Genomic DNA, 16,034 nt, shown 5'->3' with positions numbered 1-16,034 from the left:
ACACCTGGTTCCTGCACAGACATACTCCCCTGGGACCCCCCTTGGACCTTGCTGCACGAGCACCACGAGCCCCCTCCTGAGGGCCGCAGTAGAAGAGGCCTGGATGTCTGGTCACCGCCTTTCACAGACAGCAAAAAGTCCCTGTGATGGCCTGGCTGCACAAGCACCCTTCCTGTGGGCCAGGGCAGAAGAGGCCAATGTGCTTGAGTAATGCCTCCAACTGACTACGCTGGGTGACACTGTGCTGCCACTAGTCTGCCCCTTCCCCCTTGTGATAGGGGCTCAGTGACAAACACAAGCAGATGGTGCTGGGTCCCTTTGAAGGTAAATATAGTTTTCCCCACTAAAGTTCTCCACAGACCATCACTGGTCTGTGTAGTGGGCCAGTGGTTTGTCCTGCTGTATGACCCGCTGGCAGCTGGCCTCTTCTCTCTGCAGTCCCATGCATTGCTGCTGTAGGCTGTCCCCCAGGATGCAGCACCAGCAGTGTCCACTGTGCACACTACTGCAGACGCGATCTGTAACGGCTTACTTGTTGTACTGCCGGCTGCACGCTCCTTGATGTCTTTGCCTGCTCTCCACTGCCGAGGGGATCCTCTAGGCAGAAGCACAGGAAGCCACGCACACAAGCAGTCCCACACGTGGGAAGCCAGCTGCGCCACCTCCTCCTTTCTTCTTTCTTTCTTTTTTTTTGTTCATTAGCTGTGTTTGTTCTGGCACACGCCCGCACCCAGGCACCCTGTGGGGATTTGTACCAGCACCGTACCGGCGGGGAGTCCAACAGCTCAGAGAACCCCCGCTATCCTGCGGCATCTCCAGAGGAAGTGCCACCACATGCCGTGGAGGCCGGTTGCATGCAGGAGAACTGCTGAGTTGGAACTCTACACAGAGCCAGACAGTGAGTGAGCTGGGGAGGCCAGCGCACATCCAGGAACTTCAAGTCCCTCTTCGCAAGTTGTTATGGGCTCCGGGGAGGCCGTGCCCTACTCTTGGACACATACAATGATGACATGCAGAGCCAGGTAGAGAGTGGAAGTAACTGGTGACCGGGCAGCCTCTCTCCCCTTTATTATCATTTTCCACGTGATCAAAGCCATCCTAGTAAGAGACATGCTGTGATCACTTCCGCAGCAACACACGACTGCACAGTGACGTGTCTAAGTCACAACACATGTCATTTCCTTTGTTTGTGCAGTGCAGTTCGTGGCATTATCTACCTGAAAGTGGTTTCAGTGGAAAGTCTGTTTTGCTTGTGTTTTTATTTCAGCCGGACTATGCGCCAGAATGCAATTTTCATACTGTTGGGAAGGGGGCAGTCCCATTCCCCCCCCCAAAGCACTTTAAAGTAGGGCGAGATGCATTTGAGGCACTGTAATGAACCAGGGGGAGAAGTGTCAGTGAAAGGGGTACTTTCCAGTCCAGCAGAACCCCATGCTAACATTATCAATTATAGCATATTCATATGCTGTGGTCCAAGATGCAGGCGGCACATTGCTATTTTGTGTAGATATTAATATTCCTAGGTAGAAGACAAGGATTGCACGGTAAGCACAGAAAAGGTGGCATTGCATGCACTCGGCCCAAATCCACAAGGCAACGGACATCTACAGTCATGACCTGAGCTCCCATGATGACAATTTGCGCCCCAAATGGCACACTGTTTGCCCATTGTTCGTGAAAGTGTTGAGAAGAAGTGTCTGTCCACCAAGAGGGGTGTGCCCCACAAGGCCGTCTGGTGTGCATGTTATCTCACCTTGGCCAAAACATGACCCGGCACATTCCAGAGTGACCACAAGTTATAGCCCATGTAAATGACTAAACCCTTAGATCCCCGAATTCATGACTCCAGGTACCCTTTGACCACCAACCCCAATGTGACAAGTCTTGAAACATTCAAAGAGGATGGGCAGGGTGTATTGTTGAAGCGACAATCATGTGATTTGTATTGCAAGGTGCTGGGAGGGATAAATCATAGATCAAAACGAGGGTGGAGATCTTGCAGCCGGATGGCGCAGAGGGAGTGAGTGAAATGTGTGTGTGAAGGTTAGATTGCCCTGGAACCTCCTGTGTGCCTGTTTTGAAGCCTGCCAAGTGAACAGTCTGAGTGATAAACAAGCTGTATAGAGGGAGTATAGTTCATTTGTTTTCTGACTTTCAACGTGAGAAGAAGATGAGCCCCACAGTGCCCACGTGATGGAAGACGGATGGACTAGGCTGCGACCAATACACTGCCATGCCATATGGATAAAGGCAGCACCTGTATAGGGTCCATCCAATCAGCCATACGGGTGTTTACTTATGTATTTTTCGCACTTATGACAATGTTTTGCTTTATACGTTTCTGCTTGTACCCGTCTTTGCAGAACATTCTTGGTAGCAGAGTTTTTTGCTGTTGCTCTCATCTGCGCATGAGATTAAACTTGTCATCCTTACAAGATCGACTTGGGCCTTTCTTCCCTAGCGGGGTGTATTCTTTCTGGTGTGAGCGTTCAGGGGCTTACTTTCAATGCTCCAATCCACTGTTTATTCTTTAAATAATAGTATGTGCATTTTAGTATGTAATCATATGAATTAAATAGGCTCTATATTTATTTTGGAGTTCTTTTGGGTTGAAAGTGGACTAAAAGGATGGGAGAGGCATGCGAGGCAGCACCTTGGCACATCAACCCCCACAAAATGTGATGTATTATTTTCTCTCTGCGTGTCCCTTTCTCAGAGAGCTTCAGTGTGATCGACCTATCAAGGTCATGTTACACATCCTCCCTATTAAAGATACTAGTATTCCTGCCTGATTGTATCTTTTTTCTAATTCTTTCTGAAATAGTTATTGCTGAACCTGCCTGAGTGTGGAACACGTTGCATGTAAGAGAGAGAGAGAGAGAGCATTTCTTTATCCATGTTATAACAAGAACGTTATATGGAATTCTTACACATAGTACATAGTGCATGGGGCATAGTGCATGGGGCCTGGGCATGCTGCATAGTGCACGGGGCCTGGGCATGCTGCATAGTGCACGGGACCTGGGCATGCTGCATAGTGCATGGTGCCTGGGCATGCATGCGAAGAGATGGGACATGTTTGGAGCAGGGTGCTCAGGCGATGGGGAGCGGCACAAGGATCTTTGGCAGCAACAATCTTGCACTGAAGCTACAAATCATTGATTACTTGGTAGATGGATGTGTCTGGCTGTGAGCTCTTTGAGCACAAGTCTAGTGGCGCCCCGTGTTCACGTTATAAAAGTTGGGAAGAGAAACTCCTTGCACACAATTTGCCTTATGGTTGTCTCTCTCACACTAGATCACCTGCATCCTTGAAAAGAAATCACAAATCGCTACTGCAGGACTTTGCATTCCCTATGCAGGCATCGAAGGAGTCTCTCTGCAGGCGAGTTGGCCGCTCCATGTCGAAGCTTCGCTTCGCCCACATCTGGTTGCTGCTCATCTGGCTGCCTCTGCATTTCGCCTCTTGCAGCGATGGCAGTGCTACAAAAGGGAACATTAGCATCAGGCCGGACATGGCAGAAGGCGTGGCCTGCCTACATTTTCTATTTTTAAGTGGACTCTAATGCCAGGGTGTGTGCCGAGTGGCATGCTATAAATGAGACACTGTGCGTTGAACGGCTCTGACTGCATGGCCCCATCCTCTGCACACACAGGCTGCCTAGGCTGCAGAAGAGGAGCATCCCGTGAACTCTCAGGGCCGCCCTGAGATCTCCTGGCATAAACGTGAGTACGCGGTTCATGGGATGAAGATTACAGTGCGCACTCCCTCGTGTTTAGTGAATAATTCGTATGAAACCTGTTTTAATGAATACAATAACCCTGATCATCAAAAGGGGGCATTTGAAGATGTTAAACGCGTTGGGCAATATTTAGAACAGTGTCTGCGTACAAGTGAACATCCCTGTCATAAGCAGATGTAGTCCAGTGTTTGATATATCTAGAGTTTCCCTACTGCTTCTGTGACTGGCAGTTCTAGAATAAGCCCATGAGTAAGGGACTCACAGTAATAGGGCAACTGAGAAGTGGAGACCCCTTTGCAAATGCTATAGACTTAGCTGATGTTATTCAAAGATATTCCGCTCTACTTCCTTTTGCAAAAACAAATAGGTTTGCTGTTCAAGTGGGTCAGAACACCCAACAAGTAGGCATGTTTTATGTAGGTTAGATTAAAAGCGAGCGCACATCCAGCTCGATAGGGATTGGAAGGAGAACGTGGCTGAGGATCTGGAGACCTTAGCTGCAGAGCATGTGTAGTTAAGTTCACTTTGCAACATGCATGAGGATATCACACCTACTTCCTTGCAGAGCAATCAGTACTGAGCACACTGGAGGCTTCACAATACTCTGCGGAGCTTGGGGTGATAGTATACCTTGATATGATATGATAGGTTATTTATAACGCGCGGACCGGGGATAGAAGTTCTCTATCAGAGGCTACATTGACAGTTGCTTGTTCTCTGTCCAGTGCTGACTGAAAAGTGGAGCTCTGTTGAGAATAGAGTGTCTGTAACAATGAATGGTCTTCAATGGATTGTATATTAATGCTAACCTTGCCATGAGCACGATAACTCCTACCTCAGGAAGAATGGTTGAAAGGGTTCGTAATTTCTTGCAGACGGGCTGCCGGTCGTGCCTTGATACGTAGGGGCTGATCTACCAAGCACTACTGAGTTATTTGAGAAATGTACTGAACATCTGAAAATACATTCTTGTGCATTGGGCATTATACTTCCCATAAGAGCTGACGTGCCCAGTCACCTGCATAAAGGTGGTATCCTTGGTGTTAACGAGAATCAATGAGAGCTGCAGAAATGTTTTTGGTACAATAGATAACAGCTTGTGTATATCCAGAAATGGATGTCTAGTCCCTCCTTAATAATTACCCATACCGAAAACAGCCTTTACATCAGGATTGTCCAAGTCCTGATCTTGAGAGCCGTAATCCGGACTTGTTTTCAAGATATCCCTGATTAATATTTATGAGGAAAAACGTGCCTACATTTAGAATCATTGTACGCAAATGTATCACATGAATATTAATGAGTAGCCTCCTGAAAACCCAACATGTCTCCAGCCCTAGAGGACTGGCGTTAGACAACCCTGCTTTACATACTGCAGCACACATTTTGTTTGTTTGTGTGCTCTTCTTTTCTTGTTTGAATCTATATATTATATTTACCTTGACTTGAAAAGATATGTGCAGCTGAGAGAGAACTCTGTAGCGATCCATTGATGTCCAGTAGCTGCAGCTTTTCTCCCACTCCACAAGATGTCTGCACCAAAAATAAACAGGAAGTTTGGTCTGAACGAACACTTGCAGGCGTCTGCATTGCTCTGTGTTGAATAACTTGGACCAGGTCATGCTGCAACCCAGCGAAGGGTCACGAGATACCTATCATGTAATTCTCTTCTTTTCCGCAGAGTGCTGTCCATTTGTGGTTGCTTGAGAGTCGACTCGACTCTCCTACTCTACCAAGAAGAGCATCAAGCTGCCCAGAGACTCTTTACAACAGAAGCAGAAATGGGACTAGGACACCTGAAGAACATCCTCGTCCTGTCTGTTGGGCTGCTCCTCCTGTACGTTGCCTACGTTGGACTTCAGATTCTGCAGGTAGGCTGCACAACATGACAAAGGCCATAAACACATTGCAATCTCCGCCTGCAACTCTGCATGCACTTTCCCCCACTGTCTTCGGCGCTGCCCTGAATTTACAAATCGCCCATTCTTGCGTGTATTCCGAAGCCTGCACTGTATCGTGCAGGCAGGTGACGTAACTCACCAAAGAGCAGCATGCGGTCTCTGGGCCCACCAGAGTCCCCTCAGCTTCCAGGGCTGACACCCCGAGCACCAATGATATGATATGTTATTTATAACGCGCTTAATACCCAGGGGTTTCTAAGCGCCGACCCGGGGATCAAACCTGTGTTGCTCTGTGTCGTTTTGCTTCCAAGGTGAGCACGTTGCCCCTGATTTGCACCTCCCAATGCGCGTTGTGTGTGGAATAGCGTGTGTGCTTGTATGATGTGCAGTAGTAACATGTCCTAAAAATTAAATGAGTTGATTTGACATTATCCTTTCATTGCCCACCAATCTGATGGGGGACCTTACGAAATATCCTTTGGTAAGTATCCACGTTGCAAGCCCGGCAAGACCACTTCACTCATCCTCATTCAGTGATTAATAAAGTAAGTGCCACGAGTTGGGTAACAGTTAACGCCTGTTATCTGTCTCTAACTCCAAGAGGCCTCCATAGGCTTCATCTTGGGACCAACCAATACACTGATTTGTTATGTCATATCATTAATTCTGTATTGCACCACCTTGCTCTGATCAGATTAATGTCAATATTAAGTTGGTAGAAAAGGCTAGCAAGTTAGGTTGCTGTTAGGGTCTGCTTTCAGGCTGCAGCCACAGGTGGAATCTTGTAAGGTTTGACTCAATCCTTATTCCTTCCGAAGATTATATGTTGAATACCATGCATTAGCACCCTGGGCAGGGGAGCCAGCCAATCAAATGGCTAGGAACGCGGGCTGACACTACCAGTGAAAGCCCGCGCTCTGTGCCACCTGATGGCTGGCTCCCCCGCACGTCATCTTCCATTCACCCCATGCTGCTTTTAAAAAAAATCCCTCCCCCGAACCCCACTTACCTGTTCGCTGCAGCAGTGAGTCCCGTCGCCAAAACAGCTCCTGTCCCCGCTCTGGCTGCCATGGAAATGGATGAGAGCAGAGCCCCGAGTTCCTAATCCATGGTGGCCATGTTGGTAGAGTATTTTTTCTCTGTGCACGGAAAGAAAATACTTTCGATTTAAAAAAGAAAAAAATATATTCGCACCTGCATAGCATGCTACACAGGTGCTAATGGCGATATGCCCCTCAGTGGCTGGGCCCACCCTGTGGTTTACGGCCTGCCACCCTCGTTAAGGGACCCTCGCTTCTCTCCGGCCCTTAACTTGGGTGGCAGGCCGTTACTCACAGGGTGGGCACGCCACCTCAGGGCATATCGCCTCAACATGGTGCTTAGAATATCTGCTATTATAGTGCATAGAAGATCGGTGAATATGGCAAGACATGCTATGTGAAGCATGATATAGCTCTATAGTTTGCACTTTAAATGAGAGCCTTGATAGACCTTTTCTCAGAATATGTTCTTAAGACGACTTGGGACAGATTTCTTCGAACGCCTTTGGACACGATACGCATTATTCTCTCTGTACATGACAGGGCAGGTCTGCACAAGCAGTGCCCGGCTACCTATTATTTTCCCTTCAAAACGGTCGACTGGCCGATGTGGTACTATAGTTTGACACCACCGACGCTTCCGGACAGTGAAAGTTAATTTGCACATTGTGCATGATCCATCGGACATATCCAAAGCTTCGGTGCATTTCTGTGCAGATGACAATCATGATATGATATGATAGGTTAGTTATAACGCGCTTAATACCCAGATGTTTCTAAGCGCGGACCCGGAGTTCGAACCTGTGTTGCTTCGTGTCGTCTTGCTTCCAAGGCGAGCGCGTTGCCGCTGAGTTATCCTCCCGAGACCGAGATCATATCAAATGCCAGCACTACATGAGGAGCATTTGTGCCTTTGTCTGTACTTAACTTGGCTGACATGTGTAACGCTGGGTGTGCTTCCTCATGGGCATGCACTGAGCCACGAGTAGCAACCGGTAGTTCTGATTGATGTGGCACTATGGGTCATATGATATAGCTGTTGCATCGATTGAGATCATCCAATAGTTGGGCAGATCTGTAGGCTCAGGTCTTAATGGTGGACTGGAGCATTGGTGGGCAACCTGCAGATCTTCAGTTGTTTTGACCCATAAGCTCCATTTGCCCTAGCCAGCATGGTCAATGCCAAGGGGTCATGGGAGAGTTAGGGCGAAAGATCTGAAGGGACGCAGTTTGCCCACCACTGCAAATGGATGTTAAACTGTGCACATTGGTGCAGTGAGACTGGTATTTATTTAATGCCTCATTAATTCACAAGATTTGAGTTCAACATAGTTCTTGGAAGATGGTTCAAAAGGATAGTCATTAAAGTACTTAAATACATTGCCAAAATGGGTGTATCCCCCTTTCTATGAAGGGGTTCTGTCCAACATGTTAAGTGGGGTGAGCAGGGTGGCCCCACCCTGAAACAAGTTCCCTCGTCCTTTTCTCCATACATCAGCCAAAGAAGCCTATGGAAGCCATACAATGAGCATCGTGCTGCAAGGATTCGTCCCATCCTGCCTAGACTCCCCTGCATTTGAGAAGGCATTTCATGTAGATTCACTATTAACAGGTCAGAGGTTCTGCTCTTGAGCAGTCTGTGTTCGAGCCGCAGCAGGGACTCACGTGCCAGAGGTGTTCAGGCTTCTGGCTTTGCTTTCTCCACCCTCTTCCTGTGTCTATTTTAACATGCTTGCATTATTCATGCCTAATAAATCCTTTCACGCCCAGTTAACAGCATAGGCTTTCCACTTTCACTTAATCACCTCCCTTGGCACACCTGGCTGGGTCTATGCAGGAAGGCCCTGAGTCCTTGGAATCCTTCCCAAGGTAATGACACAAGTCTCTCAAGGTGCGATCACCAGGTCTGATCATTGGATCATTCCTGCAGAGCTGTCACTTGAGCGACTAGGCAATGGCTGCTCCACAGGTAGGCATTCATACTAAGGGACTAAGTGACAAAGGTGTTACTTTGAGCAACCCCGAGTTACTCCTGGAGAAGGCTATCCGATTCACAAAGAAGTTACTCCGGACTTCCTTGTAGTAAGTCGGAGTAGGTCAGGAGTAAGTCAGAGGCACAATGTGTCATGTGAATCGAAGGGTCCTCTGCAGGAGTAAGCCCAGGGTAACTCAGAGTACCTCATAACTCCTTTGTGAATCGGCCCTTACGTGTTTTAATGCTTAATCTCTTGACTATGAATTACACAGCAAACCTCTCCCAAGCATATACAAACACACATAAAAACAAGCACACTTGCCAAGTACCGCTGTAGTGGTATTAACTGGTCATTTATGGTACCAGGTAGCAGCGCCTGGCAAAAACCTGATACTTACACAAGCTAAAATGGTTGGCTTTGCCAAATCTTGTTTTTGACAGAACTATAGTTAAGGGCATGCAGAGTGCTTATAAATCGAGTGGCTGAATCCTTTGTTATTACACCAGTGGTAGGTTTACAACTCCAATTACGTCATTAACTCTCTGAAGACTGCTTTGAAAAAGGTGCTTTCACTTCGAGTCCAAAGGTAGGTGGTAAGGCTTGAGTAAAGCGAGCTCAAAGAGTTCCTATAAGGAGGTGTTTTGGACGTGGAGGGTCAGGAACTGGGTGGGAATGGCCTTTGGGATTAGCATGGCCAGGGGCAGCCAATGGGTGGGCACACAACCAAACAACACCTACAGGCTGTGTGCCCCCCCCACCCCCACATCCCATTCCCCCCTATCTGTATTCTAATGTTATAGTTTAGGCTTATAGGTAGCCCAAACGAATGATTCTTGCACGTGCCACAAAGTTGACTTCCCCAATAACTTGTTTTGATGTCTAAATACACATTAGGGGAAGAGCAGGAGGTATATTTTGAAGAATGGTAGGTGCCTTATTTTTTCTTAATGAGAGGACCCCTTTCCAGTCACGGTGACAAAGCTATAATTGTTATTTAGGTCTTTATTCCAGCCGGTGGCAGACGACCCCCAACTCTAAATCATCGAAATACTGCAAGGCCAGAAAAAACAGTGACTGGTGGAGGTCAATCAGCAGCACCAGCAATACTACCACAAAAACAGAGGAGCTCTAAAAACGGTGGTTATTAGCACTGACCATAAGGTCAGTTCTGCGCTGGCCTTTAACATTGTTTTACTAGCTAGCCCTGTTATCATGTGCACGTGTGTTTTTTTGTTTTTTGAAGCTGATGGCCTTTTCTTATCAAATTACCAGGAGTACGTTTTTACTGCCACAAATTCCGGGTTTGGTAGAAAACGCTGTAAGCATGCAGTATCGGGGCTGTACCCTGTAGTGCTTGAGCGGACCCGAACCCCCGGTTTAGCATGTCGCATTCGCCACCGAGTGGAAGCTGTGTAGAGCAGCATTTGGCCCTTGCTGGACTGACGCCCATAGCGCGGCGTCGCATCTTATTGGCCAGCAGTTGATAGAGTAATGGCGTTGCCTTTGTGCTACTGAATTTGAGTGGCGAAAAGAACCAAACTGATGGTGGAGGAAATCCTCGCGCTAGCGCTTCTGGGAAGTCCACTTCATCATATTTTAGTTAACCTGTATCATCAAAGGTGGGGAGGAACAATACGCAAATTACTACTGACCCTGCCCCAAAGGGGAGCAGTCCGGACTGAGTACCTGGGTCACGACCTTTCTGCCTGGGAACACAAGCAATCTGGGCATGTTACATTGACCCCTGGATCAGTGCCCAGGTCTGGCATGGAAGCAGGGGCGCCGAGTACGGGGGGCTGTGGGGCCCGGGCTGAGCCCCTCCCCCCTCCCGCCGGATAGAAGAGACGCAGTATGGGTGGCCCTTTGTTCCATCCATACTGTGTCTCTCTCTGGCGGCCTGGGTTAAAGCCGGGGAAAAACGATGTTTAGAAATTGTGGGACAGATGCAAAGCAAGAGGCTCTTGCTTTGCATCTGTCCCTCAATTTCTAAAAATCGTTTTCGGTTGGGTATACTTCTACATCTGTGCACCGGGGTGCACAGATGAAGAGGTACACCCAACCCAAAACGATTTTTAGAAATGGAGGCACAGATGCAAAACAAGTCTGTCCCTCAATTTCTAAAAATCGTTTTGGGTTTGGTGTATTTGTACATCTGTGCACCCCTATCGGCAAGAGGGGTGCACATATGTAGAGGTACACCCAACCCAAAACGATTTTTAGAAATGGAGGCACAGATGCAAAACAAGTCTGTACCTCAATTTCTAAAAATCGTTTTGGGTTTGGTGTATTTGTACATCTGTGCACCCCTATCGGCAAGAGGGGTGCACATATGTACAGGTACACCCAACCCAAAACGATTTTTAGAAATGGAGGCACAGATGCAAAACAAGTCTGTACCTCAATTTCTAAAAATCGTTTTGGGTTGGGTGTATTTGTACATCTGTACACCCCTATCGGCAAGAGGGGTGCACAGATGTAGAGGTACACCCAACCCAAAACGATTTTTAGAAATGGAGGTGCAGATGCAAAGCGAGGGAGGGGGCAGGGGCAAGGAGAAGGCAAATGAGACTGTTTGCATGTCTCTGAGTGCACATGTGGTGAGGGTGAATGCTATGGGCGGGGAGCGGAAGCGTATGAGGCAGCACTTTCTAGTAGAGCTGCCATATTTGAAATGGGGCAATGCTGGTGCTCCTCAGTTAGCTCGCTATACTCTTGGTGGGATAGTACTGCTGTAACAGGGCTTCTATAATTGTTGAATCTTCTCAGCGATAATACTATTCTTTTGTTGAGGCAATGCTAGTTCATCTTAGTGGGGCTGCTATACTTTTGATGGGACTACATCAGCACCTCTCAGTTGAGCTGCTACACTCTTATTGACAAGGCCTCAACAGATGTATTTTTATTTATTTTAATTGGTTATAATGCGTGTACTACCCAGAGGTTTCTAAGCGCGGACCGAGGGAGCGAACCTGTGTTGCGCGGACCGAGGGATCGAACCTGTGTTGCTCTGTGTCGTCTTGCTTCCAAGGCGAGCACGTTGCTCCTGAGCTATCCTTCCGATACTCTAAAGATCTGAAGTACATTTAATAATACAGAACCAGAACTATTGTGCAAGTCTGTCATCATTAGAATAACTCAACACTGTCGTGGTTATACAAGAGCTCATATATTTAAAGGGATGGAATTACTCAGAATGTAGCAGCACTATTCAATAACCCAAAGTTCCTAAGCATAGTTAATGTGAAAATACTACACTTTTCACCATTGGGACAGTACTGTCACTTCTCACAGAGGCTTCACTGATCCAGCCTACTGCTCACATGCTCAGAAATGTCATTTCTCAGTAGGACAGCAACACTATACCATTGAATTCTGTATGTTGAGTGCTTCTTCACCACCAATGTGGATTCATGGCTCTTTCCCAATGTCTAAATATTAGATCTGTCTACATTCAATTGGCAACAGGCATGTCCGGAGCTGCCTGCTGTCCATAAGCTGCCGCTCAGGATGTTGGGAGCCGTGATGGGGCAAGAGATAGAAGGCTCAAGCCTGTCGGATAGCAGAATCAGCAGGGTCTTAAAACCTGCTCACTCCTTCTGGAGGGGCCATGGGAAAAAATTAGCCTGATCCCACATACAGGGGGATGTTACCCCTTTATCTCTCCTGAATGAAAGAATGAGCTCTCTCAGACACAAGTTATCACCCCTGCACACACATTGAATGAATATGGTATGGATCTATAGATCGAGAAAACTGAGTGACAGTTCAGAGTGTTTTAACAGAAATATAATTGTCTTCCCAGATGGGAGACTGACTCCAGTAATATACATGGAGTCACTGAGATGACCGAGAGTGAAACTGTACATTCAGTTGTGAGATTACCAGCAACGGTTGATACTGTGCTCGAAGGAGTGAAGTGCCCACTCAATATATCACACTGTTTATAGGTGTGAGACCCATCCTGAATGCTTGCCCAAAGAGCCTTGGCCAGAGTTTGACACTGAAGAAGTGAGCATGTGATCCGGGGTCTGCAGTCCACACACACACAGGGGATTCCCATGCTCCCACTTAAGAGATTTGCACCAAATTAGTGAGATTGTGCTCCAAGGTAGGAGGCACACGCACAGTCTTTGCTCTGACGTTTGACACACTCACAGGATGGGACGCATTTCGTTCTCCCATCCTAGTTGTGTTGCTCTGCCTTTTGATGGCTACTACAACCTGGATGATTATAGAGGGGTGGAGTAGGGGCAGTGGTGGCCTACTGGAATGCAACTCGAAGGCTTAAATCTCCTTCTTACTTGGCTTTAGTATATGCAGTACATGCTAGCCAATGTTTCCAATGTTCTGCGCTGCGCGCGCCTCCACCCCCCCGCCACACGCCGTTGCACCAAGTTGGCGACTACATGCAAATTTGCGGTCCTATAACTACCAGTGATGTCAATTCCTGTATCCCCCGGCCCCCGGAAATTCATAACTCGGCTCCCCTGCATGGAAGCCTTACTTGGGGCAAGTTACTGAGGGGGACATGTCAGAAATGATGGATTTACAAGAACTTTGGCACAGATGCATGTATGCAGTGCACTGCCACGAAACCTACTTGGCCTATGTCATGAGTGCGCGCCATGACAAAAACATTGCAAAAGAAGATTGTTAAGGTATTTGTTCTAAAATCGTATTAACCCAAAGGAATTGTAAAGGGAGGTAGAAAGCAGCCACTGCGGAAACCAATCCTGGGGCAAAGTCACATGTCCAGCAAATGATGGCAGTTGTTTAACGCTGCTATGGGGGGTCTTTCTCAGCTCCTAGGAATTTTGAAAGGCTAGATCAGGCCACAGCACCTTGGACAGAAAGGCTCTTTCCACCTGCAGTTGCCATGTTACATCTGGGGGAGGTTTATTGCTTTTAGAGGTCTCCCTGGCCTCTAAGGCTCTACTCTAGTAGCAGGAGGCTTGGGTGCTCTCTTACAAATGCATTTGTGAGCCAGGGTGGCCACCTTGGCGTCTCTTCTGGCTTGGGCAGGCACCTAGGGCAGGTGGTGCAGATTTGGGGTGACATGAGACTTATGGGGCGAGTTAGTGACTATTCTGGCAACATTATTTTGTAAAATCGGCAGCCTCTGAATAAGCATTTTAGGAGCACCCGTGTGCATGTTGAGTTAAGTTTGTACTAATTCTAGGTCCATTCAGTGCTGTTGAAACAATGTGCATAATGAGGGTGCTGGAAAGTTTCCATAAATGACCAAAAGGATACAGTTAGGAAGAAGTGTGGGTCTTCTCAAATAGGCTAGCCTGAGCCTGAGCTGTGCGTATATGCAGTGGGCAGAATGATTGTGAAGGCGTCCCTTATAGACTCTTGGCTGGAGTGATTGGCTCTCACAAGGTCAGCGGGAGTAAGGAATAGGGATGAAGGGAAAGCACAGGGTGGGGCAGCCACCAGCAGATATCCCTTCGTTATTCTTGGCCAACTCAGAACAAACATCTGTCAAAATGTAGCTATGCGTGGTGTGCAGAATGCCAAGCAGAAAGAGCGGCAGCGGGCCTCGGCAGGTTCAGTCAGACTTGCTTCCTTGTAAAAGGGATGGTATCCAGTGATAATGTCGCCGGGGAAATGGCAGCCAGGTGGCGACATTTCCCTAAAAGTGCACCCTCCAGACAATAAAACAAATTCCCCAAATATTCTAGGATTGGAGGTAATAATATATAATTATACCTCTCCTAGAATATTTGGGGAAAGAGTTTTAGGGGTCAGGAAAAAATAGTCGCCTACCTGGTGACTTTTTTGCTGCGACATTATCACACCAAACCAAAGTGATGATTCCTAGAATTGACCAGACATAGCTGAGGGCCAGTCAAAGTGAACAACACCTGCTCATGTATTCACCACACAATCAGAAGACGCCCTTCGATGTGCATCATCACCAGGAGGCAGGGCAGAATGCTTTAACTCAGTGGAGTTTAAGCCACTTGATAATCGTCTATTGTTTGTGCTGAAGTCCTACTAAAAATCACATTCAGCAGTTTTGGCTTGAGTGTAGGTATTAGGTAGGTTTTTGCTACACACTGTTATCATATGCCCAGGTAAACACACAATTTTCCAGTAGTTGCCATCTTAATGCCTGGTAGCCCATTATGACAGTGTCAATCAAATTCTTATCCCATGCCTACAAAAAATCCAAAGGTGTTGGCTGTGCCAATGCTTGTTTTTCATATGCATCCTAATATAATGCAATATACAAAACGATCTTGGTATTTAAACCTGTCCTTGTGTTACTAAGCAACATTAAGCTAAGGTGGTATATTGTGTGAGCGGTCAGAGTCGCATGGGTTTCTTATTGGATGACAGAGCCACCTTGAGGATGCAGTATTCCGGGCTCGACTAACATAGAGACAGGCCTTAGGCAAAACTGAATCTTAATATTATACATCCATTGCACTGTATGCATAGGATGCGCAGTGCACTTCACAATCAATTGCTACTGTCTTGCTAAATGCAGTGTTATTGTTTAGATGGTGACAATATTGGAGAAGAATGGTGCTTTATAGATTTCAGATTAGACAACCAGTACAAACGAATCGATTTACAAGGTCATTTAAGAGTCTTTTATTTTTAGTTGTGGCTATTTGGTGATGCTTAAGTGCCAACTATAAACCCAAACTATTGCATTGGAGTACATTTAGATCTGGCATGGGATGTTAGAAGGGGCATAAAGCTTGTGGGCTTGGTTTGGCTATTTACCCATCCATTGACTGGTCATGCCAGGCTTATACTTAGGGTTGTTCCCACCGGTGGGGTGCATTTAAGGCCCTAAGCAGAAATCCCCTTTACCTAAAACTGCATTTGAACAGTGGCACCAAAACGGCTCTGCTTCTGTCTTTCTGGCACATATGTGGCGAGCAGTTGAACACTGCATTGAAAAATGGCCCTGCATTTGCTTCATTTTCCTCTGCATAACTAGAAGTTATGTTCTGCCTTCAGAACAGCACTGCAGCTGTTTTTCTGCATTTGGAGAACAAAAAACAATATGCGCGACATTCAAAACAGTCTTGTTTTAGTAATACATCACATGAGGGGCAAGGGTTTCTACATTACAACCCGCCACAGCTTTTGTTTCCCTTTGATGTGAACCATCACGCTCAAATTACTGCAAATGAAAGCAATAGTGTGCTTTTTCTCTTTTCTGTGTCAAAATCAAAGAAATCCTGTGCAGTATACCACTGTGTCTATGAACCAGCAGTACATGCAAAACCCCCCCAAATGAGCAATTGAAAGACAATCCTGTGGACGGCAGGACCGCATTTGAAACTTTAATTGAAAAGCCTGCACACGTGTGAATCTGTTCTTTGGCGAATAAGGAGAAATGTCATTTAAAAA

At 46.9% G+C, this 16,034-nt stretch overlaps 1 protein-coding gene across 1 annotated transcript in view; it reads left to right on the top strand.

The window, feature by feature from the left end:
- The first annotated feature begins 5,430 nt into the window (after positions 1–5,430).
- LOC138468470 (protein unc-93 homolog A-like) overlaps positions 5,431–16,034 on the top strand; it is a 111,997-nt gene continuing 101,393 nt past the window's right edge. The window contains exon 1 of the mRNA XM_069609004.1: positions 5,431–5,614. Coding sequence (XP_069465105.1) covers positions 5,525–5,614 — 90 coding nt within the window. The 5' untranslated portion in view covers positions 5,431–5,524. The remainder of the gene's footprint in view (positions 5,615–16,034) is intronic.

Source organism: Ambystoma mexicanum, chromosome 4q, assembly GCF_040938575.1.
Source record: "Ambystoma mexicanum isolate Mex_15411 chromosome 4q, UKY_AmexF1_1, whole genome shotgun sequence".
NCBI lineage: Eukaryota > Metazoa > Chordata > Amphibia > Caudata > Ambystomatidae > Ambystoma > Ambystoma mexicanum.
Note: the sequence above shows the minus strand (reverse complement) of the source record. Positions and strands in the feature narration are given on the sequence as shown.